A 24,298-nucleotide genomic window follows, 5' to 3' on the forward strand; every position below is an offset into this window, starting at 1 on the left:
CCTTTTCAAGAATCCCTATGGAGTCAATTTCAAGCCAGCCAGTGCTTGATGCAAAAGAACCACTTTAGCGTTTTAGCAACATCCCAGAATAGTAATTTCATTTGCAGGGATGCATTAAAGAGCCAAATAAAAGATCAGAGCACTCACATATATCTGGAGGGAAAAAAAAGCATATTAGGAGACGATTGCTACACACACTGGGTTTGTGGGTGGGTGGCTGGGAGGAACCTATTTCTTTACCAAGTGTCAACACTTTCCTTTCTCATGTTAATTTTTGTGGTCAAAGACCACATAAGCACATCATATACACAGGCATCTTATATGCTGTCCTGATAAGAGCAATAAACCCCCTAAAGTTTGTAACTGTATTTCAGCGCTCTTTTTTATTCCTTTATGGGACCCTCTAATGTCAGATAAGGGGCAGATCTGAGAAAAATATTTATTCTGGTCTTGTTGGCCCCATTTTTCCCTCACACCACAGATTAAAACAGTGTAAGAGTGGTGAATAGTTTAGAATCAGATCTCAGTCCAAAATACCAATTTCATTGTGGTATGTTTAACCAAAGGCACTGCATTTAAGAATTCTTTTCTTTGATTCTTGAGGCTGTGATCTTGTATCCTTCATTATTTATTCAGTGAAAATCTGTGGAGTTGGACCCTTGAGCTAAAATAATAGAGCTGCATCTACTTGAGTGTAAGAACTCACCCCTATGGCACTAATAAGAGGATCAGGTCCTTAGACAGTAATATATTAGTTCAAAAACTCTTAGTTTGCAAAATTCTTGAGGATTTATAATCTATGCAAATAGCTTCTAGCACAGCATGCAGGATGTCCAGATAGCTGTATTCTATAAAGCATGGGAACCACAGTACAGCCAACGTTCAGAGAAAGCATCCAGGACAGGGAAAACTGACTCTTAGCTAATTAAAACTAAGCCCACTAATGCTCCAGTCTTTAGCTAAGGTTGAGTATGACCTTAGTAAGAGCTCTACATCTTTTTATTAGCTGAAATAAGAAGGGCCAGAAAGAGAGAAAACTGAATGATGAATGTTGCTTGAATTCTGCAAGTTGACAGGCTAAGAAAGTCGGGGCTGTTCAGTTTGGAGAAGCTTCTTGGAGACCTCAGAGCAGCTTCCAGTGTCTGAAGGGGGCCTGCAAGGATGTCAGAGAGGGACTCATCATCAGGAACTGTAGCAACAGGACGAGGGATGATGGGTTCAAACTTAGGAGAGATTTAGGTTGCACATAAGGAAGAACTCTTTCTGGTGGTGAGGCGCTGGAAGAGGCTCCCCAAAGAACTGGCAAATGCCCCATCCCTGGCAGCGTTCAGGGCCAGGTTGAATGGTGTCTAGAGCAACCTGGTCTAGCAGGAGGCATCCCTGCCCATAGGAGGAGTTTGGAACTGGATGATCTTAAGGTCCCTTCCAATCCAAACCGTTTTATGAGTCTATAATTCTAAGTTATCTTCATGCTGCTTGGAACTCACAGCAATACACAGCAACTTACTGGGATTTTGTTGAAATACAGGGTTAATTACCTGGACGGTACAATAAAAACAGATCTACTGCATCTGCAATCACCTACCGCTGGCAAATTTACAGTTTACATTTGTTGCATTGCTTTAAAAATATTTGGTTTATTGCAAAGTTCTAAGGTGCTGGCAGCCCTGGGAAAAATGTTGATTATATTTTTATTTGACACACATTTTTAGCTCATTAACTGCTGCAGGCTTTTCGAAGGCTTTATAGCTCAAAATTAATATGGTTTAGTTTAAGGAAAAATAAAAAAGGGAAAGAGAAATGATAAAAGATAGAGGCTTGCTCATAATTTCTTTGAAGCAGCAAGACATTTAAGAGAGCCGCTTGGAGTAAGAGGCTTGGTAGATGCTTTGTCACATGCCAGGCTATGGCTTTGGACCTGCTCTCAGTGACCCACTCTGGAGTTTAACAGCAGGAAGACATCCTCACTACACATCTGAGGACCTGACCTCAGGCCGGTGTTACCTGGCACAGCTCCGTGCGCTTCAGTAGAGCTTTGCTATTTATGCCAGCTGAAGACCTTATCTTGGCAGCAAAAGATGCAGTAAAACTATCAGCTCTCTGCAACAAAAGTTTGTTTTCCTCTTCCAGAGATGTCTGGTTTTTGCTCCTGCAGGATGTTAATAAGCAGAGAAGCTGGCCTCGCTCAGTTCCTGCACAAACATTGTACCTTTGAACTCTTCCTGTAGGCTTCTACCCTTTGGAAATTCTGACTCAGAATATTGAAAACAGGAATAAGCAACCTGTAGCCTTTCATATCAAGATCTCAGGTGTATTTTAATTGAAGGAGAGCTATTTTTCCTGAACCCATTCCAGGAAAGATAATCCCACGCTGTACTTCTTTTGGCACGCAGTGGACTCTTCAAGACAGAAATCCACCTGCTTTAATCTTCTCCAGATGTTGTTTCATAGGGTCTTTCTAGGTAATTAGTTACACAATCAAAGATTTACATACTGGTGTCAGTGTGCCTCTTCAATCTGTGCTCCTTGGATGGAGGACTCCACTCCCTGTCCTCCTCTACTAAGAAGTAGATAGTAAAAAGGGAACTTTCATAGGCTGAAAAGAAATTTGGAAAACAACAGCTCTTCCCCACTAAACTGTTGCAGATGGACAGATTTTCATTTTTTTCCCCTCTAGTTCCATTATAAAAGTAATGCACATTTACCTCCATGTGCATTAAATCACAAATAGAGTGCTATAAAACTGGGGTGCCTAAAGGAAATATGTTCTCAGATCAAAAATCTTCATAAAAAATGACTTTGCTATGAATTGGGGAGAAGTGAAGACATTTTCTTCTACAATCTAATGCTAACTAGAAACCTAGTAATTTCAGCTTCATTCATCTGCTAAATAAGCCCTTAAGGACTTGCTTAGTCAGTCCAATTTTAACTGTGAACTGCTGCAATACACTTTCCAGAGCAGATGAAGGGAAGAAAAAGCAGCAATTTCAGCTGAAGCAAAAAGGAGAAAAATTGTACAAATTCTGTCATTTTTACCTTATTTCTTGAATGAGTCAGCTCTGCTTGCCCACCACCTTGTCTCTATTCAGATAAATAATGTAAGCAATCAGTGTCCTGCACAAAAGCAGGGACAGAGCAGCCAGCCTTGGTCGAGCCTTATTTACTCCCAGCACAGGTGATTAATCACAAGGCACATCAATCCCCTTGCTGAAAGCCAGTGCACAACTGCTCCATCTGTATCACATTAGGTGTTTCTGAAATGCCAGGGATCCAAACACCATTAGGAAAGGCACTTCTTTCCTTTGTGCTCCTCAGGCTGATAACAGCACTGGATTCCTCGGGCATCTGCAAGCAGCATCTGGAATGGAGGAGGGATGCTCACGCTCTATCCTGGCAGCAAAGGCACTCTTAAAAGGTGACTGTGTCATGAAGCTGTGTGTTGCTGTCCCTGGGGAAAGCATAACTTTCTTTGCTGGGGGACAGGCTGTGAGTCACATCCAAGTCTGATCACATCCCTCCTCAGCCTGCAGTTAATATTATTTGTGAATACAGGGGACACAATCTGCATAAGGTCTGCTAGAGACCGGTTTAACTTGGTGCATGGAAAAAGTAACTTCAAATGAGGTAGAATTTGGTCAATTCTCAGAGCTCTTGCAAATCACTGCAAGCACTATTACTCCAAAGCCTGCGTTGTTCAGATCAACTGACCCTTCATGGATAAGTATGGCTTCCTGTAGGTTGAGGACCACATGGCAGGTGAACAAAGGTGACAGAATTTAGCTCTGCTTCATCATCCGCTGCTTGGGAGAACACCTTTGACGTTCAGCTTAGACAAATAATCATGACAGCATGTTATCATCATTAGCACCTTCACCCTCATAGTGACTGGGAGCCCTAGTCACAGAGCCAATGTTCTGCAAACAGGGAATAAATTCACTTAAGTGCTTTAAATGTAAGCACATACCTATTTGGAATATTAAAATTAAGCCAGGGTACAAGCATTCTGCTTGATGAGGACCCGAAAGAAACAGTAGTTTCTAAATGAAACAGCAAAATAAGAATTTGAGAGGGAAGAGTAAAAAGATATACTCAGGGATGACTGATTCTGCAAGCCATTTTGAGCAGGTTCAAGGGCTCCAATACTAAGTGGCTTGCAGAATTAAAGCGTACAACTATAGTTTCATGATCAGTTTAGTCTGGCATGGGTTTATGTTGCTGCAAAAAGGATTGCTCCTCGCAGCTCCAGCTGCTCAAGTCCTGGCACTGGGATTCACGTAGCCATATGGTAGATTGGCTGAGGGAACCAGTTTGGCTGTAGGCTAACCATTTGTGGGAAGATTGGTTATTTTTCAGCTAGATCAGTCCTCTGGTTCAGTTCATTGCATGGCTGCATGAACACTAACACTTAGTGTAAGGAAAAGGGGCACAAATAAGGGGACAGGGAGAGGACAAAGGCAAAAAGGAGGGAAAGACTGCTCTTCATTGCACCAAGGCTGGCTTAGGCCAGGTTGTAGTGATGTGAAACTAAGGGGTTTGGGTTTGCAGGGGATCCTGACCAGCAAAGCTAAAGTTTTCAAAAGACTGCTAAGTGATAGCAATGGAAAATGTTGGAAATTGAGCATTTCAAGAAGCTGGTCCTCCAGTTCTGCAAAAATCTAAGGCAGACGGAAATGCTTTAAAAAGGAACCTTTTACAACCAGATCTCTTTAGTGCCAAGCTGAAACAGAAAGCAGTATTCTGCAGCTTCTCACAAACCGAATGAGCTCAAATACAGGAACTCAAAGTGGGCTAAAAACAAAAAAGAAAACTAGGAGTTGCAAAGAGATAAACCAATGGGCACAAATGGAAAAGTAAATGAACATTTTAAAGAAACAATGTCTGTCTGAAACACCTCAGGAATTACCTTTTCACATAACGGGGGCAGTAGGTTCCTGAGGATAGGGTCTGAAAATTTTCAGTATCCCATAAAAACATAGAAAATGCTATTGCTTTTGGTGAATTATGGTTTGCCAGGAGTTAAACGTTCAAATGAGGCCTTTGCAAATGCTGCAGTTCTCTTTTTACACCGCTATAATCTATTATTAGTCAGCAAGAAAACTGCTTTAGGTTTTCCAGCACTCTTAATTCCGTCTGCCTAGTGGTTCTCTTTGTTACCTATCACATCTTAGGTGTAAAAATACACTTTTGGTATTCTCAGACAGAAAGGGGGGAAAAACGGTCCAAGGTCACAGCTGGAGGGGCTGTGTTGCATGCAAGTGAGAGTACTTGAAAATCTGTGCGTGGTCCAAACACTGAGTCAACTCCAGCCTCATCATGGGGATAAAACCACTAAAGCAGCTGTTGAGTTTCCTGACGTATCTCCAGTGGTGTAATGAGAAGCCACGAGGAGAACATAGAGAGAATATCTATATTGTGAATTATAAAGAGTAAATGCCATGGGAACTCCTGCTTCCCATATCTCCAAATAAACGAGGAGGCACATGTTTGAGATGAAAAGGCCACAAAGGCTTAAGAGGGATAAAATGAGGGTTTTTTTAATAGACTACATGTACTGAACTGTGGAACTTGCTGCCTTGTGACATTACTAAAGCAAATACAGCTGCCAGAACACTAGAACAACTCTATAACAGGAACTATGATAGTATCTATGACATTATGGTACCAAGAATACATGTGTCTGGTTCTACAAGCTGTCAATTTTCAGTGTGCTGTAAAAAACATGGCATTGAAAAAGACCAGGACTTGTACTCTACTAAAAATAGGATTTCACATGAAAATAGAAATACATTTGCTTCTTTTTTGTCAGTTTCTGACTCCTCTGATAGTCACTCAAGAAACAAAGGACTTGGTCACAGCGACCCCAACCTACTCCTCTTTCCTAGGCAGAAACAGCTGTCTAGTTTTGAGGGAATTAATATCTTTTCCTAATCCATCAGTTCTTGTGCTTCATTTTCTCAAGTCACAGCAGCAAACACAGCAAAAGAAGGAAACCGTAATAGCTGTCTGTGGGCTCTGCAGCATCCTTCCAGTCACAGTATCATGACATTAATGTCTCACAACTGTCACAAATATTGTTATGGGATATGCCCGTACCTTTATAGATGGTTTTTGTGTGAGATACAATGTCTTTTCTGTATCTTTTTACTTACGACAGTGCAAGGCTTTCAAAATGAGAACATCCCCATCCAAACTGAAGTCTCCTAGTGCAAAGGAAGGCAAGCACACATCTTGCTGTGACCCTTCCACAGCAGAGATGAGCAAGGAGTGTCTCAGGTACTAGCACTGGATTGGAGGGTTTTGTGTTTCCTACAGTTTCTTATAGGCACATTTGTCCTTCTTCTTCTCCTTCCCCACACAAGGCCCTATTTGTTCACAGCGTCTCCAGACTGTCTTCTCAGCACCTCATTTTGGTCCTAGTCCCCATCCTTATCACCCACTTGCTATCCCTGTTGTGCTTGTCAGAGTGTCTTCTCTCTTTAATCATCCTAATTCACCTCCCTAAGTGCCTGACAATGCAGGACGGATGCAGGTGCTCAGGGCCCCGCTCCTCTGCCTAGGCACCAGATGGCAGATGCTCTGCTCTTGCCCCTCCAAACTGAGCTGGAAGACGCTCCTTCATTCAGTGCACCTTCAGATTTGTCAATATATATTTTAAACAGAGATTTTTTTGATATTTGTAACATAGAATCATAGAATGGTTGGGGTTGGATCATCCAGTTCCAACCCCCCTGCCATGCGCAGGGACACCTCACACTAAACCATGTCACCCAAGGCTCTGTCCAGCCTGGCCTTGAACACCGCCAGGGATGGAGCATTCACAACCTCCCTGGGCAACCCATTCCAGTGCCTCACCACCCTCACAGTAAAGAACTTCTTCCTTATATCCAATCTGAACTTTCCCTGTTTAAGTTTGAACCCGTTACCCATTGCCCTATCACTACAGTCCCTAATGAGGAGTCCCTCCCCATCACAAGACTCGGGTGGTAAATTCATAGATGTGCCAAAATTACAAACTTGGCTGCCACAGTCTAAGTCTTCCACCCTAAGCCTGGAGAAACCAAAGATCTTTAGGAGAAAAGGATTTTGTTAGGAATTGTTTTTTCCTCCCCTCCTTTTTTCTCCCTAGATTATCAAAGCCCTGTGTGCATATCCAGCCTTCTTCTATGGAAGAGCTGAAACTTTTCTGTTATATGAGAAAATTGTAGCCTGAAACAGACACCTGCTCTGGATAATTTCCACCTAAACAGTTTAGGTTTTATAGAATTATATTTAAAGTGCTAACCTATTCCTTGTAATGAAGCTGTACCCCCTGTGTTCATAAACATCTATTCATATCCTGCAGTCATGCCTCCAGAATACTGATCCTGTCCTGGAAATGCACACCCTGATTCCTTTTCCAAACAGCCATATTCTTGCTAATTGAAAATAAAGGAAGCAAGTATGGGAGATCAATCAATTAGATACACACCAGGATAAACACAAGCACTATCACTGCATTTCTGGCCTCTGGCGTTACCTACTCTATAATTCCACCTATGCTATTCTTTTCTAGATCAGCTGCTTAACAAGTTAGTGGAGAATAACTGGTAAGAAACTGAAGGGAATGTAAAAGCATGATATCTGGTAAAATAGAAGAGAAGGCTGTGTGAAGTGCTAAAAAATAAAGAGTTTTCAGAGCAGCAGTTTAAATGACCAAATCAGCCTTCCTTGTCTTAGTTTTCTGTTGACTTATGAAGGACTCAGTCATGAATTTCAGCTGTAAGAACACACTGGGTTAACAGATTTGTCATCCCATTATTTCACATTCTTTTCAAGAAGCACCCTCCAGTTAACATGGAACTTTTTAGCAAACTCTAATTTCATTCTTTTCCAAAAGATTCCTATTATCTTTTTTCGCCCTTTGGAAATGCCCTCCAGAGGACAAGCTGTCAGTGAACATCTCCTTATAAAGGATTCTTCACATCATCCATAAGGAAAAGGATGCCATTTGAAATAAATGGCAAAATAAACTCCTTTTGTCAACTGAACAAGCTTCCAGAGGACAAAGGGTGCAATACCACCCTGGGGCAATTCTGGTTCACTTGCCACTCCTCTGCCAGGTGTCTCTGCTATACAGCTCTTGTTGTATAGCATGATGGCTCACATGCAGGATTCACCATTTCCTATGAGGGTGGACCAAAAGGACTCAGCCAAAGCTGCTGTTGTCCTTGGAAACAAAAATATCTAAGAAGAGACAGTGCTCTCTCCCTTCTGTTCCCCCCTCCTTTCTAAGCCACCACCTTCCTCTCTCTGATGCCAAAGCAGCACTGTAGTGTGGTCCAGCACATTTTTTCCTGTGTTTTGGGTTGTGGGGTTTTTTTGTAGTCCACAAGACAGCCTAATGAAGGGAGGCCCACATGAAAGAAAACCCAATAGACTAAAATAATGAGTCTGGCTCGGAAGGACAAGAGACATTTTTACACATCATAGCCAGTTTCCTAGCCTTTGTGCAATGCTCTAAGTTGTGATATATGATTTATTCGTTTGTTTTTCTGTTCATTTGCATTTTGTATTACAAGGCAAATCCTTAAAAAATAACAGCACAGTAATTTATTTCATAAAGGATTTGCGGAAGACTTAATAGGCACTTATTTTGTGCAGAAATACAAACATTGTGTCATTAAACAATGCTTCTGGAAGAGAAAATGCTGCAAACTCTTAGCCCTAAGACAGTCAGACACGCACATCTTAAAAGGCTCCGTCTTGAAGCAAGTTCTCTTATTAGCCTGCACTGAACTGCATGCAGAATCACGCTAGATGAAGATAATTTTTGAGAGGCTTTGAAAGTTTGGGAATGCTCTGCGTGTTTAATGCTTTGCGTGCGGCATCTCTCAGAGCCTTAAGTATTTAACTGCCGGGCAGGCTCAGTGTTAAGACCGAGACCGCCCTCTGACGGCAAGCATCTCCTATAGCTGGCGCAGGCAGCAGCGCAGCAGGACCGGCTGCAGGCTTAGTCCCCAAGGCAGAAGAAACATGTCAGAGCTGCTCTCTTAGATTGAACAGGATGTAGACATCAGCACACTCAACCCTGACCTTACAAATTCCGAGCTGGAAACAGCTGTAACACTGACTTCTCTGCCAAAATGACAAAAGCATCGTTTTTTTGTATGATCGTGATCTCGTTGTTTACACATTGCACTGGAGTTCTTATTGCACTCGGCAGAATTTGGCACTGGGGCTGGATTCTCTATCCCTCCTTTTGTACACTGGCCTCGCTGAAGGGCTGTGATAAACGTCTTTATAGCCTCGTGTCTGCCACGGTTTGAAGCTGCCCTCTAGGGCACTGCAACAGAATAGTGCAGGTCAGCATCTTACCTGCTCTCACATAGCCTTTTTGCCTTTCCATCCCCAGCCTTACCCTAGCCACATCAAACATGGAGGACTAATACTCCTATAGGAAGTAAGATGGAACAGCAGAGCACAGTGCTGCTGGACCAGTAAAAATGAGACTGCAATTCAGAATCTGTATCTCCCACTGCATGTTACACAATCACACAATTCTTAGGCTTTCCTAACAAAAACTACACAAAACACCAGCTTTTCTCTGGGTTGGGATTTAAGTCCTAGAACACTGAGCACACAGCAGTATCACTCTGAAACAGCAGCAGATAGATCTGTCACATAGTTGTTTTGTTGTTTGTTGCGTAGAAAGCATGTACACAGAGGACTGGATGGTAGCTGCACCTGCAGCTTCAGGAAGGCAACACAGATAAACCTAATACACCAAGCAGTCAATTCTTCTGGGACAAAATGTACTTCAACACTAGCTTCAGGATACTGTAATTAATGCTTGAGTGAGGTAGGAATTATTGCAATCATCTTCTCATACTATAATATTAACATACAATACCTGCTTTGAAATTCTGTCCCATGCTGGAGTTGGTTGCCATTTTGAAGGTTCACACTTACAAGGAAGCTAAGCTGGCAGCATCTAACCCATAAATGAAGGCATGCTCTTATGAACCCCTCCTACAAAGGCAGACAATCTACTCCAAGGGCAATTTGTGTACTTCTATTTGTTGGTGCAGATGGGGCTGGCAACTATGGAGCCAGAATTCCAGAATATTTCAGTTCCTGCTGTATGTAGGTGAGCATGGAAAAAGAGAGCTGATAGTGCTTAGAGATATGATCATTTGGATATTAATCTTACAGTAAGAATTACTGCCTTTGCATTGTATTACCATACTATGCAGCTGGATGACCTTTTGTGTGTGCCTCTACACAGCAGATGCTCTACACAGCAGCAGTCAATGAAGTTAAAGAAGGTGGCTTACCTTGTGTTGTTCCATCTTGTCCCATGAGACATTTCATTGCCCTGATGATTTGCTCTGCTACGGGTGGACACATAGATGTGGCGTACACAGCACTGTGAGAATGAGTTCGTAAAAAGTCCACAAGGTCCTTACACAAGCAAAACAAAGCATGAATGAGCTGTGAGCTGGTCAAAGAGCAGATCTCCCTCTTAACTACTGCTGGAGTGAGAACGTGTGAAAGGAAGAGGATGTTTCACCAGTTACTGGTTTGCTTTCTTGGCTGCTACTGTTACTACATGGCCTGAAGAAACATCAGGCAGGTGCAAATACTTTACCATGTAAGAGGGGCAATTGCAGCTGAAACAAAAGTCTGGAGCAGAATAATGTTTACTTCTGTGCTAAGACTTATTATAAAGGAGCCAAAATCATTTAAAGGCCAATGAACAGCTGCACTTAAAATACTGCTTGGTTTCTTTCTGGGAATGAAGAAAAGCCTGTATGACATCAGTATAGTTCCTCTGCCACAAGACAGGAAAACCAACCTTACTGGGATCTATCTTTGGCTATTAGCATGTAAATTTCTTTCAATTGAAACTTTCCATCAGTGTGGCAGGGGCAGTCATCTTAGGGTTGGTATAATTGCTTTAACATTTCCTTGTATAACTAAGCACAATCTGTGCTCCTAGAAAAAGCATTGATGTACTCTAGGCACACCTACAGCACTGTCCTGAATCAAGGGACACTGTAGGAATTGAGCCCTTGGTTAAGACCATCATTATTATGACAGCTTATACCTCCTAATACAAAATACCAGAGTAACAGTTACCACACTATAAGCTGAATGTAAGTTAGTGAGAAAGGAGGAGGCTTGACTGAAAACTGGCTTTGTTAAAAAATATCACCAGAAAAAAAACCTAAAGCCTAACATAAATTATTGCCAAAAAAAAAGCTGCATGAGTCTATGCAGTAACTCCCATGCTAAGGATAAAGATTTACCTAATGTTATACAGGTTATGCATTGCTATAGTGCAATTGTAATCCTAAGGGTCTGATCAAACAGCTGACAAGGCTTCCTTGCTCTAGCTGTTGCAGAATAAGCACTGCCACAGTGAGTTTTTGGCTGCAGAAATGAGTGTAGGAGTGCTAAGCATGTCGGGTGAGCAGCTGCCACTAAGGCCTGCAAACATGAGGCAAAACTTAGTGACACACACAGGCGTGAAAAGAGTGACCCACTTTCATTTAAGAAAACTGCCAAGGATTAGATGATTAATTACTTTAGGCTGCTTGTCACTGGTGTGTGCTTTCTGTAATCTCCAGCTACATTAGTCACGTAGTCTTTGGTGAGAGTAAAACCCTCAGATACAGATTCAAGAAGCAAAGGAAACAAAGAAAATTGATTCTTGATGTATCATGATAGCCTGTTTTAAGTTTTCCAGGGGCAAAACCAAAAAAGACAGTAAGAAACATGCACTTTATACTTTCTTCCAGCTCTTTTATTCTACTCGAGTGCTACGCTTACTAATGTTATCCTGACAACAACCATATGGGCTGTCTAAACAGGCTTCCTACTCATTCAGCAAACTACTTGAGAAATACATTCAGCAGGGTATGAAAAGGGTAAATAATCAGCAACCACTTGATATCTCTGTCAAGCAACAAAGCTGATGACATTTCACAATGGTGCTGATTAGGCTTTCTCTTCTTGTACACCCCCAATGCTCTACTTTTTGTTGACATCTGTTGTTGGCAAGAGGTTATTTTGCTAATGTATGCAGAGCAACTGAGGACATGGATTTTAGTATAGCAAAAGGCCCTCAGTAACCCTCCTTCTCCATCCTCCTAAAAAATGCAACTATGACAATCCACAACTGTTTAGGAATTTTATTATCAGTGGATGAAGCTGTGGCTTTAATCTCCGTGTTGCTCCACGCTGTTTGCAAATGTGAAACAAAGTAATGAGCAATCTGCATGCAAATTAATGTAGTGAAGTATATTTAGCCAACCACAACGTGTCTAAACATTTCCAAGACAAACAACAATCATCAGGATGGCACAGAAATACCCGACCCAAGCAAATTACATAATATGAATAGGAGACAAAAATAAGAAAGTCTAACAGATGCGCATTTGGGATCCAGACAAAAATGGCACTAACATGAGAACAGTGCTCCTGTAAAGCAGCCTGTGCAAAAAGATAATGAAATATATGATACATAATAAGAAGATGAAACAAAATACATTGTAAATATAAGAAGATGCTTCCCCCTTTCCCTCCCTGATGATAAAATGCATTTTCCTTTTACCTTTTTGCCAGCTATGTATCCTCCAGCTGCGCCAAAGCTCTTTGTGAACGTTCCCATTAATACATCAACATCATCAGGGTTCATACCGAAGTACTCCACAACTCCTCGGCCCGTTGCTCCCACTGCACCGATGCTGTGAGCTTCGTCCAAGTAGAGGTAGGCTTTGTATTTCTTCTTTAAGGAGACTATCTCTGGCAGGCGCACAATGGACCCTTCCATGCTGTGGATGGAGAGAATTATGGATGAACAACAAATCATAGAATCACAGAATCGTTAGGGTTGGAAAGGACCTTAAGATCATCTAGTTCCAAATCCTGTACTTTCTCTTTAAGATACCGCCAGAAAATATAGTCATTAATTGCCGTAGTCCAAAAAAAAAGATGTTCTGGAACCTCAATTTGTAGTTGCAGTTCAAAGAAAAGGTGCAATGCTTTCCTATCTGCAGGTGAGTTTTAGAATTCAAACCATCAAAAACCGTCCAAAAGATGCTGAACATCTGCAAATTTTCAGCATCCCACAAAAAAGAAGGGAAGGTATAAAACAAGGGGGAGATACTCACCCAAAGAAGCACTGCAATTTGTTACCAAACAAATATTGTAATGAGCTATGTGGAACCCCTGTAATTTGGTCTGGTCCTTGCTTACTTCATCGTCAGCTACTGTGGTAATATTTGGGGGTAACAGCTCTAGAGCAAATTACTCTGGTGCAGAGGAATTGGGTCTAACATATGGAAGAGATGGGCCATATGAAACCCAGGGAATATGCTAGAACTGTAAGCAGTCTTCAGAGTGGACAGAATCAAAGATTAGAAAAGGGAGCTCAAATCTTCTCTTGCCAATTGTTCCTCCTAATATGTGCTTTTTAGGAGATGTAGCCTACTACCTAATATTCAAAAAGAAAAAGGTTTTCTTTCTTTTTCCTTTTACTTTTCTTTACAGCTGTGCAAGAATAGGAAATATTCTGAAGCTGCACTAATGGTGTATTGAGATTTGTAGAAATAAGAAAAAGTGATAAATCTTTTGTATTGCTGGCAATCACATCAGTAAGTTAGAAAGCACAGAAGAGGTGTACAGCAAAATGAAACCCAGGGAGATAAATGAGAAATACACTATAATCCCATAAAATGAAGTATCAATAGTGTCGCTGTGAAGACTGTTATGTCTTGAAAGCCTTTGTGAGATGACTACAGCTATGCTTGGATATGCTCTGATGCACTCAGTATTCATTTCATAATGAGTTAAACATGTTCTCTTCCACTAGCTCCAGTGAGCAGGTCTTTAAATGCTAAATACTTCCTATCAAACAGAAAATGAGTGCACTGTATGCCAGGAAAACCAATGCTCCATGGCTAAGGCCTGAGGCTAAAGGTCTATCCAATTGCAAAAGCTACAAGAGAAAGCAGAAACATCGAGTTTGCTCCCAAATTGTACAAAAGAGCAGTGCAACCAACAAAACTTTTTGGCAACTTTTAGATGGCAGGCCAATGGTTTTCACAGATTGTTTTATTGCCACTCTAAGCTACACCATGCAGCTGGAAGCTTGGTACCACAAAAGGAGCAGGATGTTCTTTTAGCACTTAGGGAACCTTTGCCAATTTTAGTCATTCTTCATCCTTTGGTCTTCATCTTGGTCTCCAGTTTTGAAGGACACCTGCCTGTAGGCGAGTCTCCATTTGTCTGACAGAACAGCACAGGGGAGCAGCCATGGACAAGGGATGCCTGTGCTGTTCATACTGGGAGGTTCAGAGAGCCTACTGCATGGGCCTGGAGGCATGTTTTTGACTGTCCAGTGACTGTCGGTAAGTCTTACCCTTTTGTCTTGCCCATCCATACAAAGAGGCAGCTCTGGGGCTGTACATTGGCACCATGGTCTCTTGCAGTAAAGGAGGGTGGGCTTGTGCTGCAAGCTTCCAAAGACTGGTCTTTCTCACTTTTCCCAGGTGGCACTTGGCAGCTGGGTGAGAAGCAACGTGAACCACTACAGCTATTTTCCTCATGAATACAAAGGCAGAGCCCACAGTCCTCACATAGCCCAGGGTCAAAGCTTAGTCAGCTAAAAATGATCCTGAGCCAGTGGTGTGCTTAGGCAGCATCGTGTGTGCTGAAGATGGCAGCTTTCAGCTGTGTCTGGTCAGCCTATAGGTTGGCTATATGGTCAGAGTGACAGTGGTGCCATGGAGCATCCCTACAGAGGGAAGTGAATAGGTATCCCACCCTTTACCTTCCAGCAGTACTTGGACAGATCAGCTAGGCAAAGGACAACAGCAGTTTTTTCTACATTTACATGGATGTCATTAAGCTTACTGGCTCATGGAGATTCAGATGGGAAAGAGTATTTATCTTAAAAAAGAGTGAAAATAGTAAATTAAAACCACAGAGCTTGATTTGCTGCATATTTGTGTTGTTGCTGAATCCCAGAATACATAGAGCTGGTACATGGCTAGTGCAAGACTTAACCATTAAGAGAATTTAGAGAAATGTTTCTTTCTCATGCGAGTAGGAGAATGTTACAATAGTTGACAGAGGTCCTAACATGGCCTTGAAGTGTCCATAGAGTAGATAAAGCACTGTTGATTTTGTGTACATTTTCTGTGCTGCCATTCAAACAGGCCTCAGCCCTCCTGATGGCAGAGATGAGAGCAATTCTGCTGCCTGCTCTGTTCTTGGTCTCTCTTTTGACCCTGGTAGATGCTTTGTGATATGGATGCTGCTCTGTTTAGAATTGCTCCAAGATAAAGCTCCCTTCACATAACCCCTTGGGTAGCCCAAATGGAAAGTTTACTGGATCCTTCAGTAAATATTGATGTCGACTGAGTTTAAACCAGACAACCAGCAGTGAACTGTAACTGTTCTGTCTCAGTCTGGTTGTGTCACTTTTACAAAGCTATTGATCTGTTTCCAGATCTCCTAAAGCACACGGGGCACATCAAAAAAGGTGGATGTAGATGAACATAAGATGGCTCTGCCCAGGCCAGATGTTTTCATTATGTGTTATTCTATCCTGTCTTTGTAGCTTGGTGGCAGGGATGTAAAGCTAAATTGTAGCTGACCCTCAACTCCCTTGTTTGGTGGGCAGGCACAAGAGCTTGCTTCAATACACACTTAGTTTGAATTTACTTCTGGATGTGAGGAGGTAATCCAAGATTTTGGCATCATTGAGTTTTGAAGCTTGATTCAATCCCTACCAAACCACTGAAATTCTTCCTGATGAATTGTGGAGCCAGGTGCTGTGAGAGACAGGAAGCGTGCACTTGTGCTGGTCTCTTTGCTTGGGACACAGGCTTGCTCCTGACAGGATGTTGATGGGTTTTGCCCAGTTTCTTTTGAAACTTCCTGGGAAAAAGAGTTTTCTACATCCTACTGTGGTACCACAGATTCATTTTTTGTCTGTCAGGAGAATAATTTACTGGTATTCAACCCATTATTTTCTTCCTATTTGCATCACTCAATGCCTCTAAACATGTCCTATAGCACCGCTATCCTTTCAACATTTAAAAACTATCTGTTCCCCTTTCAGGCTAGTTTCTAATTGAGAAAATCCTTCTTTTCCTGACTTGTTACTCCCAAGATGTATGCATTCCATGTTAATGTTTACTTTAGGTTTTGTTTTCTTGCATAAACCTTGCACATTCATAGAGCAATCTCTGTTTTGTAGTTCAGGGCAATAGTTGTAAGGAAACCTTCCAATCCTGTTCTCAAATATAAGCCCCCACACTGAAACGATAGAAATGTTAACCTTTAATGCTGTTTCCTGGCCAAAGACATTACATGTTACCCCATTCTTTTCTGGAAGTCCAGTCACTTAATCTCAGGAAATAAAAAATAACCCTGATAAATTTCCTATGGTATTGAATCCCAAGGAACTTCTAATGCATGTGAACAGGCACTGGACAATATCTAACTTATCAGAGAGCTATTTTCTTAGCTGGAAGGGAAAATACCCAAATTAAATTAAAAGCAGGGAAAAACAAAGTGAAAAAAAATTGGTTTTGATCAATTTCTGGTGCCCCAGAACTCCTGCCCTGGGCCTTGGCCTATCTGACTCCTAGTTAAATATGTGTGCAAAAGAGCAGAAGCCTATGACAAACCGTATCAGAACACAGTAACTGATTAATCCTGAACTGGAAATGGTAGAAGCCAAGGAAAACGTTAACTGGAATTTTAAATAATAGAAATATGGTTTTGAAAGTCATTTTAACTTGTGCCCTGGACACTGCCAAAACTTGTTCATGCTTTTTATGCTGAAGATTGATAGCTAGATGATCTCTCTCAGCTTGGAATGCAAATGGAACATATTTGCTCCTAGGGTAGTCCAAGTTAAGAACCAGCTTTCACTAGTAGTTACAATTACTCCTGATGACTTTTTTCTTTTTAAGATAATAGAAACATTAAAAAGCAAAGAGACATATTACTATTTATTTGATATGTAGCTTGAGTGCTTCCCAAGTGAAGGGGCCAATTCTGCCTTCAGTTGTAACCAAGCAAAATCTGCGGCTTTTGGTTTCGAACACAAACCTGATTTCCAAAAATGCTCATGTTGGCTAACAACGACCCTTTTCAAATTCTGCCAGCTGGTAAGCCCAGGCTTATGCACAATGCAAACACTTTCACATACTCCTAATGGAAACAGAAGGCAATTTCTTTTTCCATACCATCAACTTCATCACACTAAGACCATGGTGTCTCATATAGTAATATTTTTTTTAAAGAAGGAAAATAATAAAGTCTAATGTTTTCTCTGCATCTCTGGAAAAAGCATTTCTGACAAAATTTGCCAAGCCATGCTTGCAAGTCCAAGGTATTTTAACTTGGAGAATAGTTCTGACCAACTTATTTCAATTCTGTATTAGTTGTCCCTGAAGCATAGCTTAAGCCCTTTAAGGAAAAAAAAAGAAAGCAAGATTAACTATTGTAAGAAGCATATATTAACAACACTCTGCCTCCTCTTAAACCCTCTGGATGGATGTTAATTTGGCATCTGGCAAACCTTGAAGGAAACCAGCGTTAGCCAGTGTGGGGTTGGAAAATTTTAGTCTTTTTAAAAACTCATGGGCCAAGAAAAGAAAGAACATGCACACATTAAAAAAAAAAAGAGAGAGCATTTCTAATATTTTCATTTCACATATGAAATGTTATTAGCTACTTGCTGAATTAGACTGCATGGCCTAAGCCTTTTGCCAGCAATGCTATAAGGAAAGATCAGCTGCGTGCACCTCGGGTTGGCAGTGATGCCAGGACACAGCACGGTGGGGTGTGGTGATATTCTCCCTCCAGTCAGAGCAGACTTGCTTTGCAACCAAGCCACAATCTTCAGCTTGTGATCTGCTTAGACTATGAAAACAACCAACCAACCAACCAGCCAACCTAGCTACTGCTAGGGCCAGTTTCCAATGGGAGACTATTGGAGATCTTTGTTTTTTCTTTTAGTTCATGACTTTCACAAGCACAGACACTCAGGGTCTTAACGTTATTTAGCCCTTATGGGGCTGAAGGAGCTTCATGGTTCAGATTTAGTGAGGTTCTTGGGGAATTAACATGTTTTTATTTTGTGTTCCATCTTTGAACTTTTAAGAATGAAATCTTTGAAAATGAACTGCAAAACTAGAGAGGGAAATATATATCAAATATACATCTGGAAATCATAGAATTGTAGAATAGTTAGGGTTGGAAAGGACCTTAAGATCACCTAGTTCCAACCCCCCTGCCATGGGCAGGGACACCACACACTAGACCTTGTCACCAAAGACTCTGTCCTACCTGGCCTTGAAATACAGTTATAGTTATTACAGTTGCAAATATCTGACAGTGGGTATCTCCCAGTGCTCGGACCAATCTGTGCTTCTGTGTCAACAGCCTATGTTCTTGCTCCCTAGTGGTCAATACCCAGGGTAAAGGATTTATAAGTGAGTGAAGCTCAGCAGCTGGAGCATTTTCTGCAGGCCGTGTGACTGATGGGAACATTTGTCAGTAAAATGTTGGTGGTCCACTTAATTTCTGCATGATCAAAGTCCTTAAATCTGGGGTTTCCTTTAGTAGTGCCAAGCTATGTTTATTTGCAGTTTTGCTCTGTTTATTCTGGTTGAAAGGAGACGTTCAGCCTGCTTTGGATCAGCTGATGTGCTGCTGACCTGTTTCAGATCTGAGTGACAGGTGTTTAGATAAGGACTGATTTGCTCTCTTTACAGATGGAAAATGTTAAAGTGAAAAGAAAGCACTGAGATCTATGAAGTTGTGATGACAAGAGATTGTAGTAGGATTCCTTATGAAAAAAAGCTAATCAGCTCAACTGTGCCAGAATGTCTCAATAAAATGACATAAACCACTGCCCATCCGAGACCAGCTGTGTATCAGCAACACTCGACATGATCCCTACATATAAAGTTTAATACTGCTTTCATAACCATGTCACATCCTGTGAATGAATCGTTCTGGTTCCCTTTTCTGTGGTGCAGATGTCACTACTCCCCAAACCATCCTTCTCCTACTCCCCACCTCTTGCCATTGCCACAGTATCCTTGCCTAGATCTCTGCAGACGCTCTCACTGTCCAGATCCCTGCTTCTTCAGCCCTTCCCTCCTCTTCATGATCTCTATCTCTTCCCATTCCAGCTCCTTGTCCACCAGAGGTTCCTGCTCTGTGCCATCCGTCAGCCCCATGGCTGCCTCTCCAGCAGCCTGCCTTGAGTGACTGCCAGGTTGAATCCCAGGATGGTGAGACTGGCTGGTGCCTCTGCTTTGCTGCCCAACTCTAGTGATGGTTTGTCATTCTGATTGGGTGTAAGATGCACCACACTAGTTAACCGGAGCTATCTGACTTGGGATGCTCTATAATTACGTGGTATTATTGATGATTATATTATCTGATGGGTTATCAAAGGCACTTCTCTCATTCAAATTCCTCCAGGGACTGGGGCTAGATAATTCCTTGAAAGCCAATCTTTTAATTGTTTTTCCTGTTAGACAGCAAGTCCATTAGAGCCAACACTAATTACTAGAAAGGTGCTGATATCACTTGGCCTATGTTCAGCTTGAGTTTTTAGATTCCAAAAGCTGGGTAAGAACTGGGCATGCAGAATTTAATTAATTCAGAGTAGCTGTCTTTTGATCTGCCTGTGCACAACAATCAACTCTAGAAAACCCAGCTTACTCAACAGAACTCCTCACCTACTGCAGCTCCATGGATTTTATCACAGCTGTGACAACATACACCAGCTGGAGTGGATCTCCCACTCCATGGTGATTTGCTAAATCATCATTCAGAACGATACACAGGATCTATCTGGAGCTGCAGGATCCAGGGCTCAGACTGATGTAATGGAAATCAACATATTTATAAGATCACAGAATGTTGTTTTAACGTCCACTGTCATTAAGATTTCTCTCAAAGTCAGTGCCCACTTCACTCAATACATCATTCTGTCATCAGAAATGATAACAAGTACTCACGTTTCTAAAGCACAAACATACCTGTAAATGCCTTCCACGAGGATGATAATTTTTCTCCATGCTCGGTGGCTTCGAGGCTGCCCATATATTATTGCATCCCTCAGCAGCTTCTCAAGGCTCTGCATATCTTTATTTCATAAGAAGAAAAAGGAGGAAGGAAAAACATTAACAAAGCTTTTTTGACACAACTTTTGCTTTTCTCCTCAGCACGATTGTTTTCCTATGCAGAAAAAGATGACATTAAAAAAACGTGTCCCAAAGATAAGCTTCCTTTATTAATAGGCAAGATCTAACAATTGATGTGATTTCCCTGACAGCAATTTAGTGACAAGGACAGTTACAAAAAGCTTTCAGTTATGCAGCTTATCTGGGAAACTTCTAGAAATTCTTGGCATACATTTTTACTTAAAGGCAAAAGGGAACCATTTTTCTTCAGTACTGAGGCTAATTGCCAGCAGTTGTCTGTATGGGCTGCTGATGCTCATAATGTGTCAAGGCTTCCAAATAGTGAGTTTTTGTCTGCTTTCCAACATCACCACTGGCTCCCCTGAATAACATGCATTGCTTCAGCAAGGTTTGAATCACGCTACGTGAAGCACATCAGGATGGCAGCAAGAGAAATCTTGTCCTTCTCAGGAAGGAAATTGAGTGAATTATTGCTGATGAGAAAGGGAGAGACAAGTAGATACAAGCACATGGTGTGGGTACACTAATTTGGTGCCAAAATGCTTGGCTCTGGCAGGACTTCAATATAAGGAAGCATGGAGCAATGCTGGAAACTTAGCTGCTTTCTCAAGGACTGTGTGCGTGTAATCTAATAAAATTCCTCAAGGAAAGCAAATGAAGAATGGAAGATGCAAGAAAAAACATCACAGGAATCTAGCCAGCTCCCTGGTGTCTCCACATGAATGAACACTCTCCAAAATGAATTAGTCTGGTACTTTTCAGGAATTGGAATTGTCATTTCACCATGTTTTCAAAGAACATCTTACAGAGACTCATGATACCCCCAGCAATGGCACAGGTAACTCAAGTTTTGGGTTGAGAAAATCAATAGCATTTTTTTCTATATATAACCCCATTGTTTCAGCAACACAACACAGTTATTATAATCTCAAACAGTACAACATTGAACTGTTAAATACAGTTGTCCCAAGTGAAGAAAATACACCTGAGATATATTAATATTGACCTATAATGTGGTTTCCACCTAGCTGGCACCAGGCCATTTGCGCAGTAACTGCGCATCATGAATAATCTATGACCTGAGCCCTTCTATCCTGATACCTCACCTCTTGCTAGTACCATACAGTGGTCAGTGAAGAGAAATAAGTGTCCTGTTCTGCTGTTTACTGTGTAATCTCTTGACCTAGCAAGACCTTGCTTTAATTTAGAAAGCACAAAACATGCTTGGTAAGTTGACCCTCTTTTCAATGGTGCCATCATCTACACAGCTCAATGGGCTCCGAGATGGAAATGCTATTATTATGTGTAATGCAATGCAGACAGCAGAGTTTCCACTAGATGGCAACCAAGGAAATAAAAGTTCCTTGGTACTTTAAAAGAGGCATTTATAAGCCAGCTGAGCATTTGCAGCATGTGCATGTTTCATGGAAGAGAGCTGCTCACCTTCTCTTTTGTTTTGAGTAGATAATACTCGTAAATCCTTCTGAGCTTTAAGCATTAAAGGATTCCTCAGGATGACAGAAAGCTCACTCAGTAACTCATTGGGCACCCTTTTTCTCCACTGAATTGTTTCTCTACCGAAATCATTGCCACCCAAATTGTTTTGGAACCTTTGGAACCCTCCTCTGAATCACGCAGGGTCTTTAGATTCAGTATTCTGCCTACATGTCAGTCCAGACTGGTTCTAGACTTCAGCTAAAAGCAGAGCTTCAAGATTGCATGGGTGTCCACATGCAAAAAACAGGAGGAAAGAGAAGAGGGTAGGCAGAAGTGAAATGCATATAAGCTGTTTAATAAAGCTGTTTAAAAAATGCATGGATGTGAATAGCTCCTCTGTACAAACTAGTGTGGAACGTGAGATCACTGATAGGGAAGAACCTCCCCAAGGAATGTGCTTGCCTGACCTTATACACGACATAATGCTGCTGGAGTACAGGCTAAGGACATGTCTGTTTGCAGGAACGGGGCTGTCCCACTTTGATTTTGATGTCTTATTCTGAAGAGCATGTATGTGTGACCCTTTCTCAGCCTGTAACAGTCAACACATAACTTGTTTCGGTGCAAACGAATTTTACTGACCTTTGTGTTTGTAATCCCTCATTTGGAAAGGGGAAATTTGGATGAAGAGAAAATCTGTTACCTTTAATCTTTCCCCCAAAAGGCTGCTTCTGTTATTCAAAGTGAAGATGCAGTGCTCTCTATGTGCTTGTGCTTAGACTTTCCAGAAAGTAGGATATACTGAATGCCAGGAAAAACAGTGCAACCCCAGGTGACTTTTATCAAATTATTTGCACATGAAACATAGTGAAACACTGGGACATTGAGATGATGAATTGCACAAGTCCATCTTGCATAACCAGTTATGGGCATAATAACTGTCCTTCCTTGTTTGACCATCAGAGCCTAGGCTTTTCAGCGGTACTGGCTAATAACCGTTCACCAGTCCGGAAGGTGGTGTTAAGAATTTCACTTGATTAACTAGTCAAAGCACAACCAACTCTCTCCTTGCCTTACTTTCTGCCTTCTCCCTACGGCATATTGTATAGACATGGAGGATAAAGTTCGCTGGGTGGGGACAGTGGGTCTCTCATGTCTTCCAGAATTGAATAGACTTGCATAATCCTTCGTTGGGATCCTTCAGAGTTACTTCAACACAAATGCCAACGACTCAAAATGCCAGTGGGTAGAATGAACCTGGACCTGGGCAGGCAGCCGTGTGTCATGCTGCCTCCAGTGCAGGTGGGACTTCAGGCTCCTGGAGAGGCCCCTGCCCTCTCCCAGGCACACTCAGTGCCTCCTGACAGGGAGACACGGCGTCTCCACCCCTCATCCGTACATTGCAATGCTGGGGATGTCATCACCATTCCTCTGCGTGGGATGGAAATCTCCTGCATGATGTCAGCTGAATCCTTTTTAATTAAACAGGCCCCTACTGCCCTTATCACATTCCTGTTTCCTTCGCCTTCTGCTTGCCACTCTCATCTTTAATTTCTCACATTTTGCACTTTCATGCACGTTCAGGCAGACTCTGTGGCTCCCTGTCCCTTCTCAGCCTCCCTTGCCACCACCTATTCCCTGCTGCAGTGCATCTTCTACAGCATCTGCCGCCTCCTCCTCTCTTCCTGTCCCCCTTTTGGTACCTTTCCTGGTCACTGTCCTTCCATGATGCCTCATGAGGCTAGCTCCAATGCTGTCCCTCCTTGCAGATCCTTAAAGCAACTGCATCAGTAACTGTAGGACTGTGGAAGGTGGTTTTCATTCTAGCGCAAACTAGTCTTTGAAAAGTCCCTGACTGCTGGCACAGCTCTGAGCAGCAAAATCTTCTTTAGAGTCATTTCCCTGAAATCCCATCTTTGGATATCTTTGTTTGGAATGGGGTGGTGGGAGTGGCGATTACTGCAGCCACACTAACAGTCTGAGACTCCCCTCCCTGCCCCTCAGTAAATACGTATCTCTGTAGAAGCAAAGGGCACTCACCCAAGAAAGCTTCCTGTTCACACTTGGCAAGTCAGACACATGGCTTTCTCAAATCAGAGAGGGCAAATGCAGACACAGCATGCTCAGAGCAGGATATACCAGTCTCCTCTCTGTGGCAGCGTCTGCATGTGTCACAGGGAAATACACGCCAAACTGGATTAGGCTGCGGTCCACCTATCTGGTGCAATAATCTTGTCTCTGATAGTGGCCAGAGGCTTCAAGGAGGACAAAACCTTAGTGGGTAATGTGCCTTTCATCCTGCTCTGTAATAGCCATAAAGCTGCCCTCCCTTCTTAAATTCCAGGGGCACTTACATCTTTCAAAAGGAAAAGTAAAAAAATTAAGGAATCATCTGTACTAAGCCCCTGCAAACCCTGTTTTCTGTAACCAAAGAGGTTTTTTGCTGAGTTTAACCTGTTCTTTTATCTCTTTTGTTCCCTCCCTATTGTATTTGCTTTCTTGTTAAAAGCATGCACTTAGAGCTTTCCACTTCTTTTTTTTTCTCTTCATTAGTTTTTTTTTTTGTGCTAGAGAACATATTTGCATGGAAAGGTGAGGACCTTCTGCCCTAAAGCTCTTTCAGCTCTAACTACAAC

General features: G+C 42.0%; 1 protein-coding gene across 2 annotated transcripts in view; it reads right to left on the reverse strand.

Moving 5' to 3' along the window:
• Positions 1-24,298, reverse strand: part of SPTLC3 (serine palmitoyltransferase long chain base subunit 3) — a 93,321-nt gene that overhangs the window by 7,351 nt on the left and 61,672 nt on the right. For both annotated transcript variants that reach the window (XM_061461536.1, XM_061461535.1), the window contains exons 8-10: positions 20,061-20,166; positions 12,596-12,815; positions 10,314-10,440 (exon numbers count right to left, since the gene is read on the reverse strand). In XM_061461536.1, the coding sequence (XP_061317520.1) occupies positions 10,314-10,440; positions 12,596-12,815; positions 20,061-20,166 (453 nt within the window). The remainder of the gene's footprint in view (positions 1-10,313; positions 10,441-12,595; positions 12,816-20,060; positions 20,167-24,298) is intronic.

The sequence above is a fragment of the Pezoporus flaviventris genome, unplaced genomic scaffold (genome assembly GCF_033815535.1).
Source record: "Pezoporus flaviventris isolate CSIRO_AGI_PZ_B2104156 unplaced genomic scaffold, CSIRO_AGI_Pfla_v1 ptg000031l, whole genome shotgun sequence".
In the NCBI taxonomy this organism is placed as follows: domain Eukaryota; kingdom Metazoa; phylum Chordata; class Aves; order Psittaciformes; family Psittacidae; genus Pezoporus; species Pezoporus flaviventris.